We start from the raw sequence: 26,930 nt of genomic DNA on the forward strand, positions 1-26,930 counted from the left end.
CTAGCCAAATCATTGTGCTAACAGCGTTCCAGAAACTGATAAATATAAGACAATAAAAGACATTAAGACGGTCGAGCTTGACTATAAATGAAATTACTGTGAGTTGATTTGTAATCTCAGGGAAAAAAGCGGAAGCATTTACTGTTTTCAGCTGTGTCAGATATAGAATCATGAAGGTTTTTTGCGCTTAAAACAACTTTGGATGCTGAAAAAATTGAGGCACTAACAGCTGTCAAGCTGTAAGAAATGACATTACTGAGACTTAAAGGATTTTCTTTTTTTTCTAAGGTAGTCAGATGTAAAATAACATACAACACTGAAGCAGATGGCAGAAGAAAGTCTGAATTAACAACAGCATATTTTGAGTTATTGTATGGTATATGTTTCGTTAATTTTAAAGACAAAGACATAAACAGAGTAGGCAGTATATTCTGACGGTACATGTGAAACTACCGCCTCCCAGAATGTTGTGTATCGGGAAGTAACAGATAAAGTTAACAGTTTAATCCATAATTGTTGGGTAGCATTTTCTTCCGGCGCCCCCTTCAATCGTACCAAAGTTTTTATTTACACTGACACAGTTTTACTCTCATAACAATGACATAAACAAAATGGTAGAATATACAGGTTACACATCTGACCAATGTTCAATAAATAATAATACACATCCATAACATATTTCAAATATATGGTTTGAAGTAAATTGTAAACAATAAAAGTGGAAAAAAAGATTACTGATAACTCTCACTACACCTATGAGCACAACCAAAACATACAGAAGTATCTATGAATTGCAAGAAACATCCCAGCATTACTCTAACAATGAAATGAAATGATCATATGGCATTGTTGGCTGGGATGCCCCATCCGGGGAAGTTCAGCCACCGAGTGTAAGTCTCATTCTACATGCACTTACGGAAACATTGAACAGTGTTACAATGTAATAGTCCTCATGAATGTAACCTTGTTTTCATTTTCTATGTTTACTTCACAGACATAATGACTGATGCCACAGCCTCTTAATAGTTAATGAAAGGACAGATGGTAATAATTACTCTAACTATACCACATTTGCATTTCTAGATACCAAATTCCTTCTACAAAACTTCTTAAATATTAATAGTGTGGTTCCCTATTATTGTGATAATGGGCACAGCACAATATGTAGGGAAGATAATAGATGTAAGTTTTCAAATGGGAGATTACATCCCACTAATGACAGTTTTCTACACAAAAGTAACTTTCACAAAAATAGAGGAAGAAAAACAAGACAATCAAAATTCATGACCTGTAAAGGAAATACACACGACACCCCTGTCCAACCACAATTAACTTTCAAAGCAGAATCAAAATAGCACATGGTCAAAGATATGCAAATATTTCTCACCAAACTCTACAAAATGGCGATGTGGCAAAGAATGCTCTGCAGATAATAAGCAATTTGAATGAGAGCCATCATAGAGACAGTAAAGCTGCTATCATGGCATCTTGAATGTGAAACAAGATTTTGCTGCTTTCAGTGGAAAACTACAAGCAGATTGTTGGAGGGATGAAACAGCTTTATTTTTTATTTAGTAAGGTATGCTATATAGCAGAAACAGACCTATCTAAATATTAGGATGAGTACATACAGTAAGTAACATATTCAGAAAATACACAATGCAGCACAAAACAAGGCGCCAGAACTAAGAAAAGGTACTTATTAAAACATTAGGAATCCAGGAATTTACTAGTTCAAATATCAAAATTAAAAGTGGTGCACATGACCAGCAGAACATTTCACAGAAAAGCAGACATCATCTCAGGTCACAAGTGTGGAACAGCTCCTTTCACATTTGTGTGGTAAAACACGCTTAAAAATCTTCAGCATGTAGCCATATGTACAAATTAATTTGCAATGTGGATTTAAAATGACTCATTCCAAATCATTATGGTTTATCATGCAAAATGATCCATAGAACATTAAACTAACTAACTAACTAAATAGCTAAAACTGTAACACTTCACATCAGGGACAAGTGTCAGAGATATGGGAATAACAAGTGTCAGCAAAAGCACACATCTCATCCATCCAGAAAGCAAAACTCAAATAAAAATAATAGAAAATAGACATCTCATAAATTGCCTAGTGGGTATCAGAAACCAAATATTCCAAAGTGAAAAGAACAGGGGGAGCAAGACAAGCAATTATGACTAGATGCACTTATCTGCCATTCCCCTTACCACCTAACAACACAATCACACTATACCAAACCCACACTATTTGACATTTGCATACTATCTGAAACCACATCATCTCACAACAAGGATAAGAGTCAAAGGAATGGGATAAAAAGTGTCAGCAATACATCTCATACTTAAGGAATGCAGCACTCAAAGAACAATAGAAATTAGAAAACTCTTAAATGATCTGTTGGATATCAGAAACCAAATATTTTCAAAACATGTTAAAAATGATAGGAGGAACAAAGGAAGCAATTATGACTAACGGCACTTATCCCCCCCTTCTCTTACCACCTAACCGCTCACTCACACCATCCTGCACCCATACTAAGTACTTGATATTTGCATAGTATCTAAAATGATAATACCTTACATCAGAGACATGATTCACAGGTATGGGAATAACAAGTGCCAGCAATATTTTGAAAACACATTGATAATATGTAATAGGAGGAACATGACAAACAATTATGACTAGAGACTCTTATCAGTCCTTCCTCTTAACACCTAACAGCTCACTTACCATCCTACACACCATTAAGTAATACTCATTACAGTAAGAGAGTAGACACAAAGTATATTCTCTCTGTATTGAAAATGGTGAAAGTTTTGTAACATCAGAGCTGAAGAAATAAATATGTGTAGGGAGAGCTTACATGTATTGTTTAAGATAACAAAAGTGGATAACTATTAATGAAAATTATGTACATTTCTTTTTGCTTTCTTTGTTTAAAATATGTCCTTCCACCACAGTTTGCAGTTTCCTTTTGTTTAATGACCTACGCACCTTGTCATTTTCCATTTTACAATAGTTATAATGCAAAATATTAACACCTGTACAAACAACAGATTTACACAATTCTAGTCCTGAATATTTATCACAGACATCTACGGCAAAATCATCAATGGCCATGACACAATCAAGAATTAATTTACATCCTGTTTGCCATTGGTTCTGAAGCTTAAGAAAGGAATCACAGTGTTCATTTGATAACAGTTTTTGCATGAAACAAAAAGAATACATTACTATCAGCAATGGCATTAACTGTAGATATCGCAAGCCACCTCTACCAAGATCTTTAATTATTTTGTGCTCGGCACCACATCCCAACTGCTTATCTATCGTTAAAAACTGAGCACAGTTACCATACTTTAACTTCTTTATTGTGCTGTAGCAACAGTATCCAGCAATGACTGTAAGTACTGGTAATTCTAGACCGATAAGTTCCAAATGACACTGACTAACACTTAACAATACGAGAGAAGGAAAGTTACTACTCACCATATAGCAGAGGTGCTGAGTCACGATAGGCACAATAAAAAGATTCACACAATCATAGCTTTCGGCCATTAAAGCCTTTGTCAGCAGTACACACACACACACACACACACACACACACACACACATGCACTCAAGCGCAACTTGCACACATGTCTACAGTCTCAGAGAGCTGAAACTACACTACGAGCACCAGCACCAGTGCATGATGGGAATGGCGACTGGGTCAGGGTAAGGAGGAGGCTGGGATGGGGAGGGGGAGGGATAGTATGGTGGGAGTGGCAGTCAGTGAGGTGTTGCAGTTTAGACAGAGGGGAGGAGAGAAGGTAGGGAGGGGGGAGGGGGTAGGTAGCGGAAAGGAGAGAAATAAAAATAACAAGAAATTAAAAGACTGAGTGTGGCGATGAAATGACAGCTGTGTAGTGCTGGAATGGGAACAGGGAGGGGGCTGGACGGGTGAGGACAGTGACTAACGAAGGTTGAGGCCAGGAGGGTTACGGGAACATAGGATGTACTGCAGGGAAAGTTCCCACCTGCGCAATTCAGGAAAGCTGGTGTTGGTGGGAAGGATCCATATGGCACATGGCACATGCTGTGAAGCAGTCACTGAGATCAGGGCTATCATGTTTGGCAGCGTGTTCAGCTACAGGGTGATCTACTTTTTTTTGGCCACAGTTTGTCGGTGGCCGTTCATGTGGACAGACAGCTTGTTGGTTGTCATGCCCACATAGAATGCAGCACAGCGGTTGCAGTTTAGCTTGTAAATCACCACAGTTTTAGTCTGCCAGGAAGTTTCGTATCAGCACACACTCTGCTGCAGAGTGAAAATCTCATTCTGGAAACAAGCTGCCTGTCCACATGAGCGGTCACCAACAAACGGTGGCCAAAAAACAAGTGGACCACCCTGTAGCTGAACATGCTGCCAAACATGATACCCCTAATCTCAGTGAAGTAATTCCTTTTTATTTTTATTTCTCTCCTTTCCGCTACTTACCCCCTCCCCCCTCCGCACCTTCTCTCCTGCCCTCCGTCTAAACTGCAACACTTCACTGTCCGCCCAGTCTTTTAATTCCTTTTTATTTATATTTCTCTCCTTTCCGCTACTTACCCCCTCCCCCCTCCGCACCTTCTCTCCGCCCTCCGTCTAAACTGCAACACTTCACTGTCCGCCACTCCCACCATACTATCCCTCCCCCTCCCCGCCCCAGCCTCCTCCTTACCCCCACCCAGTCGCCACTCCCATCATGCACTGGTGTTGCTGCTCACAGTGTAGTTTCAGCTCTCTGAGACTGTAGACATGTGTGCAAGTTGCACTTGTGTGAGTGTGAGTATGTGTGTGTGTGTGTGTGTGTGTGTGTGTGTGTGTGTGTGTGTGTGTGTGTGCGCGTGCGTGTGTGTGTGTGTGTGTGTGTGTGTGTGTGTGTGTGTGCGCGTGCGTGTGTGTGTGTGTGTGTGTGTGTGTGTGTGTGTGTGTGTGTGTGTGTCTACTGCTGACAAAGGCCTTAATGGCCGAAAGCTATGATTGTGTGAATCTTTTTATTGTGCCTACCTTGACTCAGCACCTCCACTATATGGTCAGTAGCAACTTTCCTTCTCTCATATTGTTATATTCCATCCTGGATTTTCCACTGTTTGACTAACACTTAATTTACAAATACCTGATGCTCAGATGTCACAGGCAACATGAAGACAGCATGCGCCATATGGATCCTTCCTACCAACACCAGCTTTTCTGAATTGCGCAGGTGGGAACTTTCCCTGCAATACATCCTACATTCCCGTACCCCTCCTGGCCTCAACCATCCAGCCCCCTCCCTGTTCCCATTCCAGCACTACACAGCCGTCATTTAATCGCCACACCCAGTCTTTTAATTCCTTTTTATTTTTATTTCTCTCCTTTCCGCTACTTACCCCCTCCCCCCTCCGCACCTTCTCTCCTGCCCTCCGTCTAAACTGCAACACTTTACTGTCCGCCACTCCCACCATACTATCCCTCACCCTCCCCGCCCCAGCCTCCTCCTTACCCCCACCCAGTCGCCACTCCCATCATGCACTGGTGCTGCTGCTCACAGTGTAGTTTCAGCTCTCTGAGACTGTAGACGTGTGTGCAAGTTGCACTTGTGTGAGTGTGAGTGTGTGTGTGTGTGTGTGTGTGTGTGTGTGTGTGTGTGCGCGTGCGTGTGTGTGTGTGTGTGTGTGTGTGTGTGTGTGTGTGTGTGTCTACTGCTGACAAAGGCCTTAATGGCCGAAAGCTATGATTGTGTGAATCTTTTTATTGTGCCTACCTTGACTCAGCACCTCCACTATATGGTCAGTAGCAACTTTCCTTCTCTCATATTGTTATATTCCATCCTGGATTTTCCACTGTTTGACTAACACTTAATTTACAAACACCTGATGCTCAGATGTCACAGGCAACATGAAGACATTCAGACATTGCAGCTTTGTAGAGATCTAATTACAATTTTCCTAGCTGAGTCACCTTGTAAAGAAAGCTCTAACAAAGTTGATAATCTCAGCTTTTTCTCTGCCTCAAATATTTGCCTCATTTGAAACATGGTACAGGGATCCAGGCAGCTGTCGATACAATCCAAACCTGGTTTCCAAGGCAACAGTCTGAAATTTTCCAGGCAGCAAGTACGACATTTTAAGTTCTGACAGACAATACCTTCTCAGTTCTAATAATGCGTATGTTGTATGCTTGAGTGCAGAGTGTGTTTCCTTACTGAGCTTACCACTTGACAAATTCATCGAGCTCTAGTTGTCTAGCCAATTTAGAGAATTTTCTAGAAATTTACACCTCTCATCATCCTTGTGGCTTGTTAGAGGCTTTTGCATTTCCTCTCCAAGTCTAAGGCCTTTCAAATTTTAATAAATTCAGCAGTTCCTTCATAATTTTTAATGTTATTTGTAGGTCCCAACTCCAGTAAACTACGATTGATGTTGTCATTGAAAATTTAACAAAGAAGCTTTACATTTTGTTTTTCTAATGAAGAGGGCCACAGAGCTTCCATACTTAAGCCATATCCAAATTTCAGTAATTTGTTAGTTTCAATTGCAAATATGGACCTAATTGCAGAAAATGAAGCTTGCATTCTCACAGATATGTTTTCAAAGCTGGGGAAACAAAATGTCAGAAGTTCATCTTTCAAATTCACCCAGTTATTTCTGATGCATTTATAAATGTGTATTGGGTCTATAACATAAAACAAGGGTTTGGAATGATCTGAAGGGTGTGGGTAAGCAATATTAAGTTCTGATGGATTTGCAAAATTACTGACAGTTTTTCTATTAATTCAGTTATTGTCAGAACAAATACAAATAACCTTTAACCTAAGACTTCCAACATTGAACAACTGGCCAGCAGTCATTTTATTTACAGACAAGATGTGGGCAGCATGTTTAAATGATGAAATTACACCTTGCACCATAAACACATGAGCAACTGTTGCAAGAGTAGTGGTGTCATGAGCCATACCAACTAAATTTCCTCTTATCTAGTCCATGGTTGGCTTAATGTGTATTTCATCTAACATGAGTGTCACAAAACAATCAATGATAATTCAGGTTTGATACTTTCTCCCTGATGTAAGCCAGAAAGTTTGGAATGTTAGGATCAACATCAGTATTTGCACAGATGTTTCTAATAGTATTAGGATGAGGCAGAATAATATTTCCAATGCTTCATATGAATCTGTAAACATGGCTTGAAATGAAGAACTACAAAGAAGCAAATACTAAAACATGGGGAGGAAACCTATGTCTCCCAGAAGGTGAAAAGCTTAACTGAAACTGGCTTCTTATGAATTCCACAGCAGGTTTAGTTTTCCCCTCACATTCTAAGTTATCTAACAACTCAACAATGATGTCTTGAAGATGTTTTTCTTCCTTTTTGCACACTAAATTTGCAACAAATATTATAATGTTGTCTAGATCTTGGATATTACAGTTTTTGGAACTTACTTGGAAGTGATTTCACAACCCTTAACATAAATTCTTACACTGAATTCCTGATTAATAATTATGAACAAGACATGATGTGGTGTTCTTTCAGTGTCTACATAAAAAAACAGTATATATGAATCTTTCACTGCTTCTGGCCACTTTTCACTATAAGTAACACAATCAAGCTTCTTTATCAGTTCGTGAAATGAAATTAAGGAAAGTGTCTTATTATATTCTTCTAGAAATTTAATACTGCCCTCTATGGATGCCCTCAGTGCAGCAGCTTCCCCTTTTCTCCTGTTTTTCAGAAGGAAATTCTCTGGTTTTTGGCATCACTTTGGAAATATATGAAGGGCAGTTAGGAAGTTTGCTTAGGATTGCGTTTTGTCAGAGTTGTGGCTTGCTTAGTGGTGCGGTTAATATAGCCCCAGTTTTCCAGTCTGCTGCTTTTGTTTCCCACAATATATCATCTTTGCAGAAGTGCAAATGGCAGACCTACAAAGTGAAAAATAATATACTGCATGCATGTCACTGAAACTTGCACAGATACTCAAACTTCAACTGCCATATACTTTTGCCGATAAGTACAGCTTAAAATGAAAGGTGTTCACCACAGAACGCTTGCTAGGATCGCAATTCTCTCTATTGATCACAGATAACCCAGACTGGTTGTTGGTAATGGATAGGAATGAACAGCTGATGTAATTTTCTTCACCAGGATTTCCTGCTGTAACAAATACAGTCATGTGCCATACACGACTTATTTGGGATACAGTAGGTGCATGAATAACAGTAAGTTTAAACTCTGGTAGTACTTATGTTCTAAGGATAATGTGTTATTACTCTTCTGGATGATAAAGTATATTAGTTTTAATCATAATGATATTTGGAATGAAATAATGGAAACTTCAGGTAGGAATATCAACAATGCAGAAAAAGAGAGACTGCTGCTTGTTGAAAAGATAATACACCATGTTGCAGACAGACACAATTAAAAGACACTTACACACAAGCTTTTGGGCATAGTGTTTGATGGAAAAAGAGGATACATGCCCCCCCCCCCCTTTTTTTTTTCACAAGCGAGCACACCTCACTCACACGGCCACCGACTCTGGCAGCTAGGACAAGAATGCCTGCTGCATGCATTCTGACTTGAGTTGCCAGTCAGGCGTGAGTGAGGTGTGCTCACCTGTGTGAATGTAGGGTGTGTGTTTCTCTTTTTCTGATGAAGGCTGTGGTCAAGAGCTTATGTGTCAGCATCTTTTAGTTTTAATTGTGCCTGTCTGCAACTTAGCATGGCATCTTTACGATAAGTAACAATCTACATTTTCCTACATTGTTAATAACTGGAGTTGTATTTCAACAAAGAACAAACATTGCTTAATGCTCCATGGACAGAAGAGTATGCCTATGCCTCCTACTACTACTACTACTACTACTACTACCACCACCACCGCCACCACCACCAAACCCCCTAAAGTTATGCTAAGGGTCTTATTTGCCATTGTTCCATATTACCTTGATCTTGAACTGCAGGAGACAATGGATATTGTTTCCACAGATGACTCTCTCTCTCTCAAGCTCTGTTCAAGTTGAGAAGAAAAATCTAAGGAAGCCTCAACATCTTGCTGCACCCTCTTTGCTTCTTCAACCATAAGTTTTCTCTATAAGGTAGAATAACAATTTCATCATAAGGAAAAGATCTTGCAAAGTATATAAAAAACTGATGTATCTATATTATAAATTATTGTAGAACATGCTCAATGTGAGAGAAATGGAAAGGGAGGGCAGACTATACAGCATTTTTCACATTTTTGTGGGCACAGAGATGTTGCAGCCTGCCTTTGAACTATTCTTATTTGCTTTAGAATCGGCAGTTTTCTTTTCATAGATTAAAAAAATAAATAAATAAATAAATAAAAATTGTGATATTGCCTGTTATTTTGATATTTATCTGCCTTCCGAATTCTTTGTTTCCCATCACATAAAGGTCTTGAAATATGAGATACCACAATCAAAATCACATTCTCCTTTATCCTCTTACTGCTTGTTCTATAGTCACAGGGTTTGTATTGATCAGCCCATTATTTCATTATTTGGAAATTATTGATTTTAAATTTTGTAGCTGGTTGTCCTCGTGCCACCATTACAATTAAAATATGGATTGGCAAATACTTAATGTCACAATAACAGAAATAAAACTATGAACACAACTAATCTTATCTATTAAATACAATGACAGAAACCAGTTTAACTAATACCTGCTGACAAGCACTCAAGAGCTGTGTGTGTGTGTGTGTGTGTGTGTGTGTGTGTGTGTGTGTGTGTGTGTGTGAGAGAGAGAGAGAGAGAGGAGAGTCGATTCAAATGCCACAGCTTATCTTATGCTTTGGTTTGCTGAGAATTCCTCGACAAATGCAAAAAATGTGCAAATCCAAGTAAATGAACAGGACTCTCTTCTCCATTTTACTTTCCATTTTCTGTATCAGTCTTGGTTATTTGTTTTATAATTGTAACCATTTTCTTATAAAAAAAGACTGGGCAGTCTCTACTCTTGACACAATAACCAGCAGTTTATAAAAGCTTCTGGTGATGAATATGTCGGATTTATGAGAATCTTTCAAATTCATACATTTAATAATTGCTGAACTATAGGTCCTCTATTGCCAAAATTTCTAATTTACTCATATTTCCACTGTGTTTATATTATGTTACAAGTTCACGCATGCTAATTCATGATATCAATTGCTTAATACACAAATTCAGCTGTGACTGACTGGAACTAAACTGCAATAAACACAATTTATCAATAAAATTAATTTAAAAAATTAAAATGAGTTCTGATCTCCATTTTTTTATTTTTTATTTGCATTTTACTATAGTGATGATGTCATTCGTCTAAGGAGAGGAATCTGTACTGTAACATACAAGGGGTGTTTGAAAAGTCAGTGCAAAAATAAAAACTACTTACATGTTTGGGGTAAACCTTTTTTATTTTTGACATAGTCTCCTTTTAGACTTATACACTTCATCCAATGCTGTTCCAATTTGTTGGTCCCTTCTGAATAATAGGAATTGTCCAAGTCTGCAAAATAGCTACAGGGTGTTTCAAAAATGACCGGTAAATTTGAAACGGCAATAAAAACTAAACGAGCACCGATAGAAATACACCATTTGTTGCAATATGCTTGGGACAACAGTACATTTTCAGGCAGACAAACTTTCGAAATTACAGTAGTTACAATTTTCAACAACAGATGGCGCTGCAAGTGATGTGAAAGATATAGAAGACAACGCAGTCTGTGGGTGCGCCATTCTGTACGTCGTCTTTCTGCTGTAAGCGTGTGCTGTTCACAATGTGCAAGTGTGCTGTAGACAACATGGTTTATTCCCTAGAACAGAGGATTTTTCTGGTGTTGGAATTCCACCGCCTAGAACACAGTGTTGTTGCAACAAGACAAAGTTTTCAACGGAGGTTTAATGTAACCAAAGGACCGAAAAGCGATACAATAAAGGATCTGTTTGAAAAATTTCAACGGACTGGGAACGTGACGGGTGAACGTGCTGGAAAGGTAGGGCGACCGCGTACAGCAACCACAGAGGGCAATGCGCAGCTAGTGCAGCAGGTGATCCAACAGCGGCCTCGGGTTTCCGTTCGCCGTGTTGCAGCTGCGGTCCAAATGACGCCAACGTCCACGTATCGTCTCATGCGCCAGAGTTTACACCTCTATCCATAGAAAATTCAAACACGGCAACCCCTCAGCACCGCTACCATTGCTGCACGAGAGACATTCGCTAACGATATAGTGCACAGGATTGATGACGGCGATATGCATGTGGGCAGCATTTGGTTTACTGACGAAGCTTATTTTTACCTGGACGGCTTAGTCAATAAACAGAACTGGCGCATATGGGGAACCGAAAAGCCCCATGTTGCAGTCCCATCGTCCCTGCATCCTCAAAAAGTACTGGTCTGGGCCGCCATTTCTTCCAAAGGAATCATTGGCCCATTTTTCAGATTCGAAACGATTACTGCATCACGCTATCTGGACATTCTTCATGAATTTGTGGCGGTACAAACTGCCTTAGACGACACTGCGAACACCTCGTGGTTTATGCAAGATGGTGCCCGGCCACATCGCACAGCCGACGTCTTTAATTTCCTGAATGAATATTTCGATGATCGTGTGATTGCTTTGGGCTATCCGAAACATACAGGAGGGGGCGTGGATTGGCCTCCCTATTCGCCAGACATGAACCCCTGTGACTTCTTTCTGTGGGGACACTTGAAAGACCAGGTGTACCGCCAGAATCCAGAAACAATTGAACAGCTGAAGCAGTACATCTCATCTGCATGAGAAGCCATTCCGCCAGACACGTTGTCAAAGGTTTCGGGTAATTTCATTCAGAGACTACGCCATATTATTGCTACGCATGGTGGATATGTGGAAAATATCGTACTATAGAGTTTCCCAGACCGCAGCGCCATCTGTTCTTGAAAATTGTAACTACTGTAATTTCGAAAGTTTGTCTGCCTGAAAATGTACTGTTGTCCCAAGAATATTGCAACAAACGGTGTATTTCTATCGCTGCTCGTTTAGTTTTTATTGCCGTTTCAAATATACCGGTCATTTTTGAAACACCCTGTATTAGTTGCTGCAATCACCTCCTCGTTTGAATAAAATCTTTGTCTCGTCAGCCATTTCTTCAAATTGGGGAACGAATAGTAGTCCAAGGGATCCTAATCTGGAGAATAGGGGCGATGTGAAATGAGTTGGAATCCTATTTCCATTAATTTTGCGACCACAACTGCTGACGTATGCTGGTGCATTGTCTTGATAGAAAAGGACTTTTTTGTGGTCCAATCGCCGCCATTTTTCTTGCAGCTCGGTTTACAAATGGTCCAATAACGATGAATAATAGTTTTACCCTTTTCCAGATAGTCGATGAGGATTATCCCTTGCGAATCCCAAAAGACATAACCTTTCCGGCCGAAGGAATGGTTATGTCTTTTTTGGTGCAGGTTCTCCCTTGGTAACCCATTGTTTAGGATGTTGTTTGGTCTCATGAGTATAGTAATGTATCCATGTTTCATCCACAGTGACGAGACGATGCTTAAAGTCCTGCGGATTCTTCCTGAACAGCTGCAAGCCATCCTTGCAACACTTCACATGATCCTGTATTTCGTTAAGCGTGAGCAATTGCAGAACCCATCTTGTGGGTAGCTTTCTCATGTCCAAATGCTTAAGCAAAATTATGTACCCGTTCATTCAAGATGCTCACAGCACTAGCAATCTCATGCACCTTAAGTCTTCTGTCATTCATCATCATATCATGGATTTTATCAATGATTTCTGGAGTAGTAACATGTACAGGGCATCCAGAACATTCAGCATCACTTGTGCCCATATGGCCACTCCTAAAATTTTGAAACCACTTATAAACTGTTCTAATTGAAGGTGCAGAGTCACCATAAAGTTTGTCAAGCTTCTCTTTGGTCTCTTGAGATGTTTTGCCTTTCATAAAGTAATGTTTATAATCACCACACGAAATTTTTTCCATCCATTTTTGGCAATCACTCGAGTTCTGTGATTCACACGAATGCCAAACACAAAGAAATAGACCAATATGGCTGAAACTTGGAGTGCATTCTTTCCAAAGACGCTACTAGCTAAACATGATGTCGATATGTGCTGATGGTGCCATCTCTCAGACCTTGCACGGACTTTTCAAACACCCCTTGTACAATGTGGCGAAGTCTTATGTTGCACATAATCTTCCGAAACGACACCATAAAAGTTTTATTTAAACAATCAGTTAGTACAGCATATTATTTGGAAGTTTGTTTTCTTCATGTGCAAGTATTTTGGAGTGGGTGGATGCAGCATATCTGCAAGCCAGGATGATGATATCAATCTCATTACATTTTGTGGTACCTGTTGTTTGGGAGGTTTACTCCGTGTCATTGGGTCGTGCCTTGGAGATATGGTGTGAAACATGGGAGAAGAACTGCCATGACAATTGTAGTGATATCATGAGAACAGTGGAAGCATTTTTATAAGCTGTCACTTTTCTGTTAGCTATCATTTGCCTCAGAATGAACATCAGTTAATATTAAAAGAAATTGTCATTGATACAGTTTCTTTGTCAAAAGTACTCTACAAGGTGTTCAAGTATTGTAATGAATTAGTCAACACACTGCTGTTTAAGATGGCCTCTGCATCATATCTTGTGATATTTAAATTTGTGAGTGACCTTTTCAACCTCCAGCACAGAATAAGTTGGGGGAGGAGATGAAGTCTACATTATTGAAGACATACATGGTTTTTCTTTCTGACTTTACAGTTTAAATGCAAGAAGTCAGAATTAGTAATAAATGATAACAAAAAATTTCTTCATGAGTATGGCACATTACATGACACACAAGGCCAAGAGCACACCACATGTAGTGCCAGAGAAGGTAACTTCAGCACAAAGCAACATGTATGACAAAATACTAACTAAAAACATATCTGTCTCTTTTGCTTGTTTCTTAGGAAGACACATTATAAAGAGTGTTAACACAGGTGTTACTTTAACTTTGTCACCACATAACACTATGGCGTGATGGAATATAAATGCCTGCAGCTTTAAGATAGATCACTACTCATAGAAGCTGGACTGAAGAGCTCACGTTGTTGTTGTCTTCAGTCCTGAGACTGGTTTGATGCAGCCCTCCATGCTACTCTGTCCTGTGCAAGCTTCTTCATCTCCCAGTACTTACTGCAACCTACATCCTTCTGAATCTGCTAAGTGTATTCATCTCTTGGTCTCCGTCTACGATTTTTACCCTCCACACTGCCCTCCAATGCTAAATTTGTGATCCCTTGATGCCTCAGAGCATGTCCTACCAACCGGTCCCTTCTTCGTGTCAAGTTGTGCCACAAACTCCTCTTCTCCCCAATTCTATTCAATACCTCCTCATTAGATATGTGATCCACCCATCTAATCTTCAGCATTCTTCCGTAGCACCACATTTCAAAGGCTTCTATTCTCTTCTTGTCCAAACTATTTATCGTCATGTTTCACTTCCATACATGGCTACACTCCATACAAATACTTTCAGAAACGACTTCCCGACACTTAAATCTATACTCGATGTTAACAAATTTCTCTTTTTCAGAAATGCTTTCCTTGCAATTGCCAGTCTACATTTTATATCCTCTCTACTTCGACCATCATCAGTTATTTTGCTACCCAAATAGCAAAACTCCTTTACTACTTTAAGTGTCTCATTTCCTAATCTAATTCCCTCAGCATCACCCGACTTAATTCAATTACATTCCATTATCCTCGCTTTGCTTTTGTTGATGTTCATCTTATATCCTCCTTTCAAGACACTGTCCATTCCGTTCAACTGCTATTCCAAGCCCTTTGCTGTCTCTGACAGAATTACAATGTCATCGGCGAACCTCAACGTTTTTATTTCTTCTCCATGGATTTTAATACCTACTCTGAATTTTTCTTTTGTTTCCTTTACTGCTTGCTCAATATACAGATTGAATAACATTGGGGACAGGCTACAACCCTGTCTCACTCCCTTCCCAACCGCTGCTTCCCTTTCATGCCCCTCGATTCTTATAACTGCCATCTGGTTTCTGTACAAATTGTAAATAGCCTTTCGCTCCCTGTATTTTACTCCTGTCACCTTTAGAATCTAAAAGAGAGTATTCCAGTCAACATTGTCAAAAGCTTTCTCTAAGTCCACAAATGCTAGAAATGTAGCTTTGCTCGCAGACATGTGGAAAAGGATGATAACTGTCAGTTTCCATACAAGGTCCAAAACCTATAGCATTTATCATTTTATACATGTGTGTCTGCTATTCAGTACCTCTTCTATTTGGTACATAGTGATCTATTGTAACAAAGAAGTTTATTAAAACTATACTATTTCCCAAAGGTTTGATTGTAAATGTCTATTTCCTTGAGTTTTCAGTCTGCGAATTTGCAATAATGTATCAAATGTACTGTCTCTTACTTTTTAAAACAGTAAATAAGTTATGGCACAGCTTTGCAAAGAACCACATATTTTTACACTTTCTCTTCAAAATGCTTGAGGATGCTTATCTTGCATACCCATTTTGTGGCCTGCGTGCTTATTATCACAGAATGATCAGATTGTTTCTCTGGGAGCACACAATAACCAATGATTCAACTGACCACCCATTCATTCTAAAAGTGTTTCACTTACCTAAGTTAGACAAACATTCTCTAAACTAATTTGTAATTTCTTTGTGATTCTTTCATGGATGACATATTACCACTGACAGCACTGACCCAATATTCTACCAATAAACCGATGGTTACCACCTGCTTTACCCATAACTGAAAACCGATGCTTACCACCTGCTTTACCCATAACTGAACCTAAGTGATCATTCCATTTCATATCCCTACAAAGTGTTACACCCAGGTATTTGTATGAATTAGCCAATTCCAACAGTGACTCATTGCTATTACAGTCATAGGTTAATATGACTCTTCATTTTTTTTAGTGCAAAATTTTAGATTTCTGAACATTTAAATCAAGTTGCCAACCTCTGCACCACTTTGAAATCTTATCAAGATCTAACAGAACATTTATGCAGCTTCTTTCAGATAGTACTTCATCACAGATAGCTGCATAATCTGCAAAAAGCCTGATTTTACCTTTAACATTGTCTGCAAGGTCATTAATATACAACATGGGCAGTGTGGATCCCAACACACTTCCATGGAGCACACCTGAAGTTACTTCTACATATGATGATGACTCTCCATCCAAAATAACCTCCTTACCAAAAGGTCCTCAACTCAGTCAAACATTTCAAAATTTCACCTGATATATGCCACATGACCATACTTTTGACAATAAGTGTAGGTGTGGTACTCTGTCAAGTGCTTTTCGGAAATCAAGAAACCTGCATCTACTTTGTTGCCTTGATCCAAAACTTTCAGTATGTCATGTGAGAAAAGTGTGAGTTGGCTTTTACATGACCGATGTTTTCAAAAACAATGCTGGTAGGCATTGAGGAGTCATTCTGTTCAACATATCTCATTATGTTTGAGGTCAGAATATGTTCTAAGATTCTGTGGATCAATTCTACTGCCGTTCTTGTAGATGGGTGTGACCTGTGCCTTTTTCTAAGAACTGGGTACAGTTTTTTGTTTGAGGAATCTATGATAGATTATAATGAGAAAAGAGGCTAACTCAGCTACAAATTCAGTATAGAATCTTACAGGGATTCCATTGGGCACCAAACCTTTGTTCAGTTTTAACGAGTTCAGCTGTTTCTCAACACCACTGACACTAATACTTATTTCATTCACCCTTTCAGTGGTACAAGGATTAAATTGGGGCAGTTCTCCTAGGTTTTCCTTTGCAAAGGAGAGTGATGTTGTAACAAATGCAATAGATGAAGCACAAAAACCAAGACAGATCCAGTGCTGTAACAAGATAAAACATATTACAGTAGCACGATGAAAAATAAAGCATTGTGGAACAACAAAAATTTAAAAAACATTGAGTTTTCAAAAGTATGCCTATTTTGTAGTGCACATCATCCCGGATAGTTTGATGTCTAAAACATATATATTTGAGAGATTATAAGTCCTGTTATTTGGTCTGAAGTGTATCAAGATGCAGCGTCACACCCCTCTGCATAGCATTCTTCTGTCATACGTACATGTATTTCGCTCCGTAGAATTTGAATGTTTATATTTGCCATCAAATCTATATTCAGGCACCTTGAAAATGAAAACTTATTGAAGAATGGGTCATTCCACTGTTGCGGGTGTCACATTTTGTCACATTTTTCATGGTTAAAGTTATATTTATTTGTACTTCAGGTGTCAGAGTAAGGCTAACTTTAATTTAGTGAATAGAATAGCAGGTTATTAAGTTCCTGTCCAAATTTTAGCTCTTAATTTTACACTCAACCTGCTAAAAAAAATTGTGAAGAAGTGTTGCGGGTGTGACAAAACTTTACTCTTCATTTGCACATAGCCGTGTTCTTTAGTTATTTCATCTTCTACTTCTGAATCAGGATGGTTGATAATTTTTCACACAATGAAGAAAGGAGTAATAAAATACAAGATATGATAACTTTTATTCACAGACACTTCCAAAAGACAACTTTTTTTTTTCTTCGTTTTGCGGGTGTGACACATAGGTACATCAATATTATTGAGTGAAATGTAAAACAAAACGACAAGAAAATACTTTAATTATTATGTTAAAATGATAAAAACTTAAACAAGAGAAAACTAGGCCTATTTCATACTGCTGCATAACGAATTGTCCCCTGTTATTCAACATTTTGGGTGGATTTACTTTCTAGGAGATTACTGAAATATTTTCCCAAGACATGTCTTCTTCTGTGGCCCAAATCCAGCATTTCCCACTGGGTTGCATACACTTCAGCAAGACCTGCTCAGCTTGTTCATCAACTTGAAGAACTTCTGCAAAGTATTTCTTCTTCAAACAGGACTTTCCAGTGACAGTCAACTCTGACAGTACAAAGTCTCTTATAGTAAGTTTCAAGGATTCTTCACTATCAACACTACACATTGAATCGTGTGCATTTTCATGGTTATGAAGTGATATCACTGTTGTAATCTCTTGGGCAGATGTAGCAGAAACCCTTATAACTCCCTCTTTAACTGGTATAATGCAATGGAGTTTGTGCAGTCCTGAAATAGGCTGTACGCCTTTCCAAAGATTATCCAACGTAGCCATTGCTGAATTAATTTCTTCAGATGATAAGTAGAGGGTTGTAATCCCTTTCAGTTTCTCCTTGACGCACTTGTAAAAATCATAAGGAGTGTTAATAGTAACCCTCCATGATTTTACAGTTCTCCATGCTGTTCTTTTCATGGTACCACTAATGCCATCAACTGCACCTTTACCGTGAGAACTGGCAAAAAAATTCCAGTCACCAGTAATGCCAAAGTCAGCTTGTAAATATGTAACATTTAATAATGTGAAGCGATTCTTGAATTGCGCTGTGCAACCATCGGAGAAAATATTGACTCTTTGAAGATAAGGAAATTCTCTCTTTAGGTCCTGAAAAAGCAGCTTAAGCATTGTTCAAACTGAATATTAATTGTGGGACAAGTCATCGTTAACAATGGCATAGCTGTGTAAAGTGCCATCTTTAATCCAGGCCACAGCTGTAAATATAGTTGTCTGCTGTCGGTGCCAGTGAGCACTCTGGATCTCATCCTGACAAACAGAAGTATAATTTCCATCATAGTCAACCTGCAAAACCAAATTGTGATTACTGAAATTTACTTTTGCATCCTCAATGTACTTTGATTACTTCTTCTTAACATAACAGTGCATATTGAATCCCAGAAGCTGTTTTTCTATTTCTTTAATGGCATTCAAAAAACTGTCCCAACTGTTTCTATACGCTGAGGGCGACATTCAACATCTTTCCATTGAGTCCATTCAAGCTCAATGTTAAGTACTTCTTCATCAACAAGGCTCTTTTCACATTTAAAGTGTTACACTTTTCGCAGGCACTGGACATACACTTATAATTTTCTGTGTCACAGACAAGAATGCTAACTAAATCTTGTGCTCTACTTGGAAATGTATTGGTTTCTCTTGCAATGCTTTCAACCAAATACTGTATGTTTGCGTGGTATCGACAAATACACACATTGTGTGGCATAAATGATACAGTGTATACAAAATTTGGACGAAGAGAGAATAATTTTGATTTTTTTATCTCACACTCTGGATATTCAGGAATAAATTGTTCATATGCTTCAGATACTGTCATCGTCATATAGCACTTCTGTTTCTGTCCTCGTTCTCCAGTTTCAGGGTTCTTGACACTAACCACATCTTTCCTTCCTGGTTCTTTTCGGCTTATGTTGTCACGAAGGTAGAAGTTCTTAATTTTATTTTCTGTATCTGCACTGAGAAACTTACTCCCTTTTTTGTATGTATCTTTTTTAAGTTTATTTGCAACTTCAGGCTGCTCATCGTTAAACAGCTTTGCCACTACATCCTTTTGCTTCCTTGGGCTGCATGGTAAGCTTTTCTTCACCTTGTTTACCACCTTCCCAAGTGATCTTTTGGATCTATATGATATAGAGGGCAACAAAGTGCAAGATGAAGTGGGAGTTTGAGCAGAAATGTTATTCTTTTCTCGATGTCTCCTTTGTCTTTTCCTATCTTGCATACGTTTAAGTTTCTTTTGATCGTGCTGCAAGGCAGCTTTATTTTTTTTCTCTCTGTAACCTATCTCTTTTGTGTTCCTTTTCTAACATTGCCTGATACTGAATTGGAGATTTCTTCAGTTTTTCCCTAAACATGCAGCACCTTTCAGTGGATGACATGCTTGTCCTATAATAAATTACAAGAATAATACTTTTAGCTGGTTAATAATAATAACAATCACAACAATAATATCAACAATAACAATAATTATGTCTGTTGTTACAGTAAAATTTCCTTGTTTAGTTCTGGTATCATGGTAACAGCTCTAACACTTTGACATGTCACATCCGAAAAGCGTTTCTTGACATGATAAGAGTGTTCCAACAAAAAAATATTATAATTCAAAGTTGTAGCCCATGGAACTAACCTCACTTTTACATACTTTCAACTTTACATAACATGAAACTAAACTGATAAACAAATAAATGTCTATTTCTGTGTTGCGGGTGTGACAGAAATTCCGTATTTTGTTTTTTTTAAGATTCAGCGCTTATTTACCTGCATTATAAATGTAAAACCACAGTTACAGCTTCACAATTAACCAGATAGTATATGCACAACACATGGACATTCAACTTCAAAGACACTAGTCTGTAGGGCTGCCAACATTTCACATTACATTTTACAATTTTTTTCCCTGAGAAACAAAACATAAACTCACACAGTATTTTCATAAAAAGCCAATTTAATTTACAGTAACAATCATGCTTATAGACTATTAGAGAGCAGTGAATATATAGCTCTGAAAAGACTGAAATTATATTTAAATAAATCCTAAACTATCATTAAAAGAATAAAACATAAAATATTGCTGTCACACAGTAATAGCACTTTGATTAATAAGTGAAATAGCTAATTTAAGCAACCTTTGAATAAGGCTCAGGGTTCATTAAATAAAAACAATATCCCAAAGTTAATGCTTTAATATAGTTAATAAAGTTAATACAGTATGCCTAATACTTTCAGTCAAAATTGTGTAAATAGCAGGTTTTAATTGGGCCTTACACCCTAAAAATATTTAAGTATTTGAAAATAACTAATAGTACTATAGTAATATAGTAATACAGTACTAAACTACTACTAATATTTTGAAACTGAAAATTTAACATTATGTATGTATTTAGTACTCTATTTTATAAAGATTTTTAATATTGCTCTAAATGCCATTATTAGGGCTAGAGTGTCTTTAGAAAGGTGCAAATGTTGACCGTCTGACTGGATTACTGAATATGAAGTTGTTGACTGGTCTGATATCCAATTAATCCGAAATATCTCAGTGGACATGAAGAACAGCCAAGTTGTTCAATCGCTTCTGTCCCATTGTTGATCGGAGATATGACTTCTGATGCCTAACGGCACTAAATGACCGTTCTGCTGTTGCTGTCGTGATTGGGACTACTTGAAGAAGCTTAATGCACTTCACTACTTCACATTACATTTCTCCAACTGCAGACTCTTGTGTAATGTACTTTCTTACGTCACGCATATTTTTTAAGACCAGCTGTCTTTTATTAGCAATATCGGCTAACATATTCAAGTGTAAGCGTAGTCTCTCAATGTCTAGATCATTTTTGAAAAACTCAGTTGATTTTTCCAAATTTGTTTCACCTCTGTTTACTAAAAGCAAGCACTCTTGTTCGACTGCAATGACCTGTGCGAGTCCAGTCCAGTTGAAGCAAACCTCTCAGTAATGCAAGATTGCACTGTTTCACAAACTTCAACGTAAATAGCTTTGCAGTATTCCTTTGGGATTTTGAAAGTGTGCGGTGAGCTGGCTACTTTGAGTTCATACTTCTTTGGTGTACTTCGATTCCAAGGAAGCGAAGGATCAACAATTTGTTAAGGTTTTCTTTTAAACACAATTCCCAAAAGTGTTCAAAACTATCATGCCTTCCATTCAATATACAAATCAAGCCCTCATATATTTTTTCCAGCTCAGCAACACTTAGATTATGGCATTGAATTTTTTCATTGAAATCCTCTACTGGGTTCATTGCATGGCAATAAAGACATACAAAAAAAAAAGGTCTTGAATTGTAACATTGACTCAAGGTAGCCTGCACATTTGTAACATGAATCTGTTCTGTCCTCTGCAGAAAATGTTTCAAAAAAACTCTAGAAGTTCTTCAAAGTTTTTCAATATTCTCAAGATACTAGAAGCTTGCACAGTCTATCAAGTCGGGCAAAGGGGCCATAGACCAGCTTGGTCGTTGGCGCTCTCACAGTGTATGCTTCTGGAGAGTTCCATCCTTTTGTTGGATTCCCTTACGGTCTTTTTTAAGTCCTTGGCTAAAGCCATATCATCCCACATAGACATAAGATGGTGAAGACTGTCTACAACTGCCAACTCTTTAACTGTGAGCAGTGCAGTGCACGTAACGTGCTTTTGGTTGTATATCCAAGACTAACTTTTTTAGTCCTTTGAACTTACGTCTCATATTCGAGGTACCATCACAGCATTGGCCTCTTAAGTTATCCATTGACAAATGAAGACAAGCAAACACATCTTTTAAAATACTAAACAGAGTTTGTGATTCAGTGCTGGGGATCTCGTATAAGCCAAAAAAGTCTTAGTTGACAATTACGGAATCACTGACAGTACAAATACAAAATGACACTTGTTCATGAATTGAAGAATCACTTGTTTCAGTAACCATAATAGAAAAATTTTCAGTCTTCTAGATTGAAGCCAATACCTTTCTCAACACAGACTTGCCTAGTAGATCAATGATCTCCTTTTGAATATCATGGGACGTCCACTTATAGCCCAAACACACTAACAAATCTTTAAACTCAGGTATGTCATTCTTTCGGAGATCCATTAACTGAAAAAAAATTTGAGTTTACATCTTTGTGCCCTCTAATTGTAAGTCCTTGTCGGCATAGAAATTGCACGGTAGTAAAAATTGTCTCAATAGTTAAACAGCCTTTCTTCATATCACTATCTAACTGTTCATTCAATTGGGAGGTCACACTTCAGTTAGTGATAGAATTTAGTTTCAGAACACCTTCTTTATGTGTAAGTGTATTTTCATGAAGATGGAATTTTTCCAAAGCATTTTTCCAGTTAGAAAACCCTATGGAAGTGAATGCATCTTCATCTTTTGAAGCAAATTGTAATAGATTTTTAGCATCTGCCTCTTTGCAGGTTTTGCAAAACATTTTTCAGTAGATGCTTCGTATTCTAGCCATGTATATCTGATCAACTAAGACTTCTGAAATGATCTTCCCTTACTGGACTGTCCAGGTTTCGGCTGTGAATGGTTCTCGTTGAAGACGACGAAGCAACTAACGACAAAATAATTGTTGGAGGTTGACTTGCAGTATCATCAACTTTCCAAGCATGCCTTTTTGGTAACAAATTATCCATTGCAAACTTGATTCACAATACACTAAGAGACTAAAGTAAAAGAATAAAATATAGTCATATAAAATAGTCCACTAGACACTAAAGTCAGAACACTAAACACGTCTGCAGCATGCACTGAACGAAACTATCCACACTGAACGACTGCAACAGCAGGGTGGGCTTTATATAGTTGTGGCATCATAAAGTCTCGAAGCATCAAGGCGACATGAGGAAGAGAGTTCCAGGCACTTCTGCTCCAGTCCTTTTTATTTCGCTGCAGCTGCAGCACTGACCCACTGGCACCAGACGTTACCTGAAGGTTCGCCCACCAGGACAAATTCTAAGTGTGCCCGCAGCACCGTAACACTATCATGATTCACACGATTCGTTTTCAGTTAACCTGCTTCCTACCCAAATAATTATTTGTTTTAACTCATTACTGAATGTATTTTAAAAGGTAACTACCATCAAAGAAGGAAAATAAAAAATTCCAACATAATTTTGTGATTTTACAGAGCATAATAAAACTACTAATTTCCTTACATTACTGGGGGCTCCCCACCCCCCACCCCCCAAATCGAACGAATTTTTGAGGGGCCTTGGGTCCCCTCAGGCCTCATGGAGTTAGTGCCTGTGCCAAAAGCAATAGAAACGATGGGAAGTAAACAGACTGAGTGGCTCCACATGGTGCAGTGACATGTGTGGTTAGGTGTGTAGATGGTGTGGGTACTGCCCAGTCCTTGGTCCAATAACAGACGTGAAAAGTTCTGAAATTCTTAAAGACACTTCCTCTTAAGTAAAACTTATGCGATACATGTGGACTCTTTGTAAGAAAGCAAGGTGACTGTTTATCTTAATTTTATTTCAATTGTGTCTTGAAAAAAGCAGTTGAAACTGGGACGATAAATAGGAAGACTACAATGTACCAATAATAAGGTTGTAATGGAAGAAGACAAGCACTAAAGAAAGCTGCATGACATTTATGCAGGAAGTATGTCATGTGCACAGATCATTTAGATGAACATCGTTGTAGTGCAGCTGTGACTTTGATGATTTGTCACATTCACATGGAAGGATCTGCTGACTCTCCAAGGCCAAAAAACATGTGCAATTCATTCTTCCACGAGAGGTTTTAAACACTTAACTGCACAGGTACATGAATCATTAAATGGTATGAATGCTTTCCATGCGTACTAGTCCCCAGGAACACGATGTTTAAATATTTGTTGTGGTAATACTAAAGTGTTTCTAACAACGCAGTATTCATTAATTTATGTAAATTATAGCAACACAAGTTTAGTTTACAGAGTTTGCCAATGAAGTTACACTGCTTTCCGTGAAGGCCTAAAGTCAAGATCATTTATTGTGTTGTCAATAAAAGCTTTGAGACTACTGAAGTTTCCAGTAAACATGCATTGTTCAGGCTTGGAAAATGAGAAAAATAATGACAAAACAAATACACATGCTTCAGTCAGAAGAATTTAGTTCTTTGACAAAAAATGCTCCTGTGCATGTTGGCTATCAACATACAGAAATACAGTAACACTGGTGCAGTACGATACTGTAATATTCTAATACAATATTTTATGCTTTGCACCTTAATAAAAATAAAACAGACCAAATATATACTAAAATTTTTGTAGTCACTAACACTTACACGTTTCGACTGAAATTTCTTTCTCTGTAGATAGCGAGAGCTCGTATAGCTTGATGACACTGTTGACTGTGACATTGATGATGCTGACTTGACACTTTTACATGATGAGCTTTTCCTGCTAGAAGTTTCTGATTTCATTTTTATGCCACAGATTAAAGAAGCATCCCTGCAAGAAACAAAACTTGTTCATTTTTTAAAAGGTACAAACCCATATGGTTTTTAAAACTACTGCAATAGATTCAACTGATAACATACTGTAGATCAAAGTCTACTCCTAGTTTGGGCATAGCTTGGTTTTTCTTTGATGTAAATGCAACGCCCATCTTCCTCAGATAGCTAGCCCACAGCTGAAGCACTAGTTCCTTTAATGATGGTTTTGCTCCAAGCTCAATCACTTCATCGACCAAGCCTTTTAAAATCCAGTTGTATGCTTCCCACGTTGTCCATTCTCTGTCTACAAAGATAACATGTGAGCATGTGTTTTCTGTTATAACAAGATAACACGCTATTCAATATTAGAAAATACTAAACGTTATGGAATCCTGAATTACGATTAGTTCAATCATTAAAATAATACTTGCACACAAATCAACAGCTGGAAGCACATTAGTAAAGAGTTGGACTGATGGAGAAACCGACACACAAATCACTTTCTACTAGTAGTGCAAGGTACACTTTCTTTCACAGTCTTGCCACAGAACAAAATTCATAAATGATCAGCATAAGTACTACACATACTACCGTTTCAACTACTTCCTCCACAACTTTAATAACTGGATGCTCTCATTAGAATGACAGTGTATAAGCTCGGACCTTTTCCTCGTCAATCAAGCAAATAATGCTCCCTGAGGATTGTGAAATACATTAGAATTTAAATAGACAGCTGTATTCCAAGTTTTATTTTTATAAATAATGGAAGGAATGAAGGTAACAACTCCCCATATAACTGAGGTGTTGAGCAGTCGATAGGCACATAAACACGGTTGAAAGATACAGTGTTGGAGCAAAGGACGGCTGACATCTAGGAGAGAAAGGCAGCAAACACATGAGATAGGAATGCGGCATCGTTGAACCTACTCAGGTGTCTGCGACAGGATTGGAGCAGTATGTGCAGAATGGGTACATAGGACACATCTTGGGTCTAGGTCTCCCAAAGGAATATTACCAATGTGGCAAGGGATTAGGTGTCAATGTGATGTAAGGACGGACCAGGATATTTTGTAGCTTACCATGTGGATCCCTAGATGTTGTATACAATGACATGGAGGACTGGACTACGATGAGAAGAGGAGTAGACTGAACAAGAGAGAGGAGGCTAGGTGAGCTTGAGTCCAGGAGGACCACATGATCAAAGGATGTATTGTCTATGTAACTCCCATCTGGTAGTTCAGAGAAGTTGGTATTAGACATGATAATCCATAAGGTAGATGATGTGAAGTATCATTTAAAGTCAACCATGTTGGGCTCACCGTGTTTTCCATCAATGGCTGTTCAGCTATGTTCTTGGTCACAGTCTGAAGTGGCCAGTTGATGATCATACCCACATAAAGTCTGTGCAAAACTAACACCAGAGCTGATTTATGATACTGTGACAGGATTGGAATAGGATACACAGAATGGACACATAGGGCACGTCTTGCATCTAGGTCTTCCAAAGGAATATTACCAATGTGGCAAGAGATTAGGCATTGATTAAATGTAAGGATGGACCAGGATATTTTGTAGCTTGCCACGTGGATCCCCACATACAACATCCCTATGCACCAACATCCCCCATGCCCTTGGACTTGCTTCTATTGAACACTACTTTTCCCTCTGTCTAACCGACTCCAAAAACAACAACTGTATTCCTTATGCATCTAACAAATTGAATTCTTCCCTGTAACTACTTCTCATGCCATGAGCACTCATGTATGCCACCCTATTTATGGGCCATCCAGAGATAACCTTCCTAACCACACCGCAACCGAAATCTCTGCCTGGTTCATGTTTATTATGGTATCTTCATATCTGAGCCCATGGCCAAGACACTCCATCCTCATTCCCCAATACCCTCAATGATTTCTCTTCCATCCGCTTCACCTGGTTCTTTTCAATCAACATGCCATCTTCCTGGATTCTGATCACCTTTCAAATGGCACCATAAAAACTTCTGTCCATAATCAAGCTCACTAACTATCATGGTACCTTCACTTTGATAGCTGCCACCACTTTCATGCAAAGAAGC

The 26,930-nt window shown here is 38.4% G+C and overlaps 1 protein-coding gene across 2 annotated transcripts in view; it reads right to left on the reverse strand.

Annotated features, from left to right (window-relative positions):
• Positions 1-26,930, reverse strand: part of LOC126474963 (TATA box-binding protein-associated factor RNA polymerase I subunit B) — a 337,291-nt gene that overhangs the window by 256,209 nt on the left and 54,152 nt on the right. For both annotated transcript variants that reach the window (XM_050102488.1, XM_050102487.1), the window contains exons 3-5: positions 24,959-25,157; positions 24,704-24,869; positions 8,966-9,111 (exon numbers count right to left, since the gene is read on the reverse strand). In XM_050102488.1, the coding sequence (XP_049958445.1) occupies positions 8,966-9,111; positions 24,704-24,869; positions 24,959-25,157 (511 nt within the window). The remainder of the gene's footprint in view (positions 1-8,965; positions 9,112-24,703; positions 24,870-24,958; positions 25,158-26,930) is intronic.

The sequence above is a fragment of the Schistocerca serialis genome, chromosome 4, assembly GCF_023864345.2.
Source record: "Schistocerca serialis cubense isolate TAMUIC-IGC-003099 chromosome 4, iqSchSeri2.2, whole genome shotgun sequence".
Taxonomy (NCBI): domain Eukaryota; kingdom Metazoa; phylum Arthropoda; class Insecta; order Orthoptera; family Acrididae; genus Schistocerca; species Schistocerca serialis.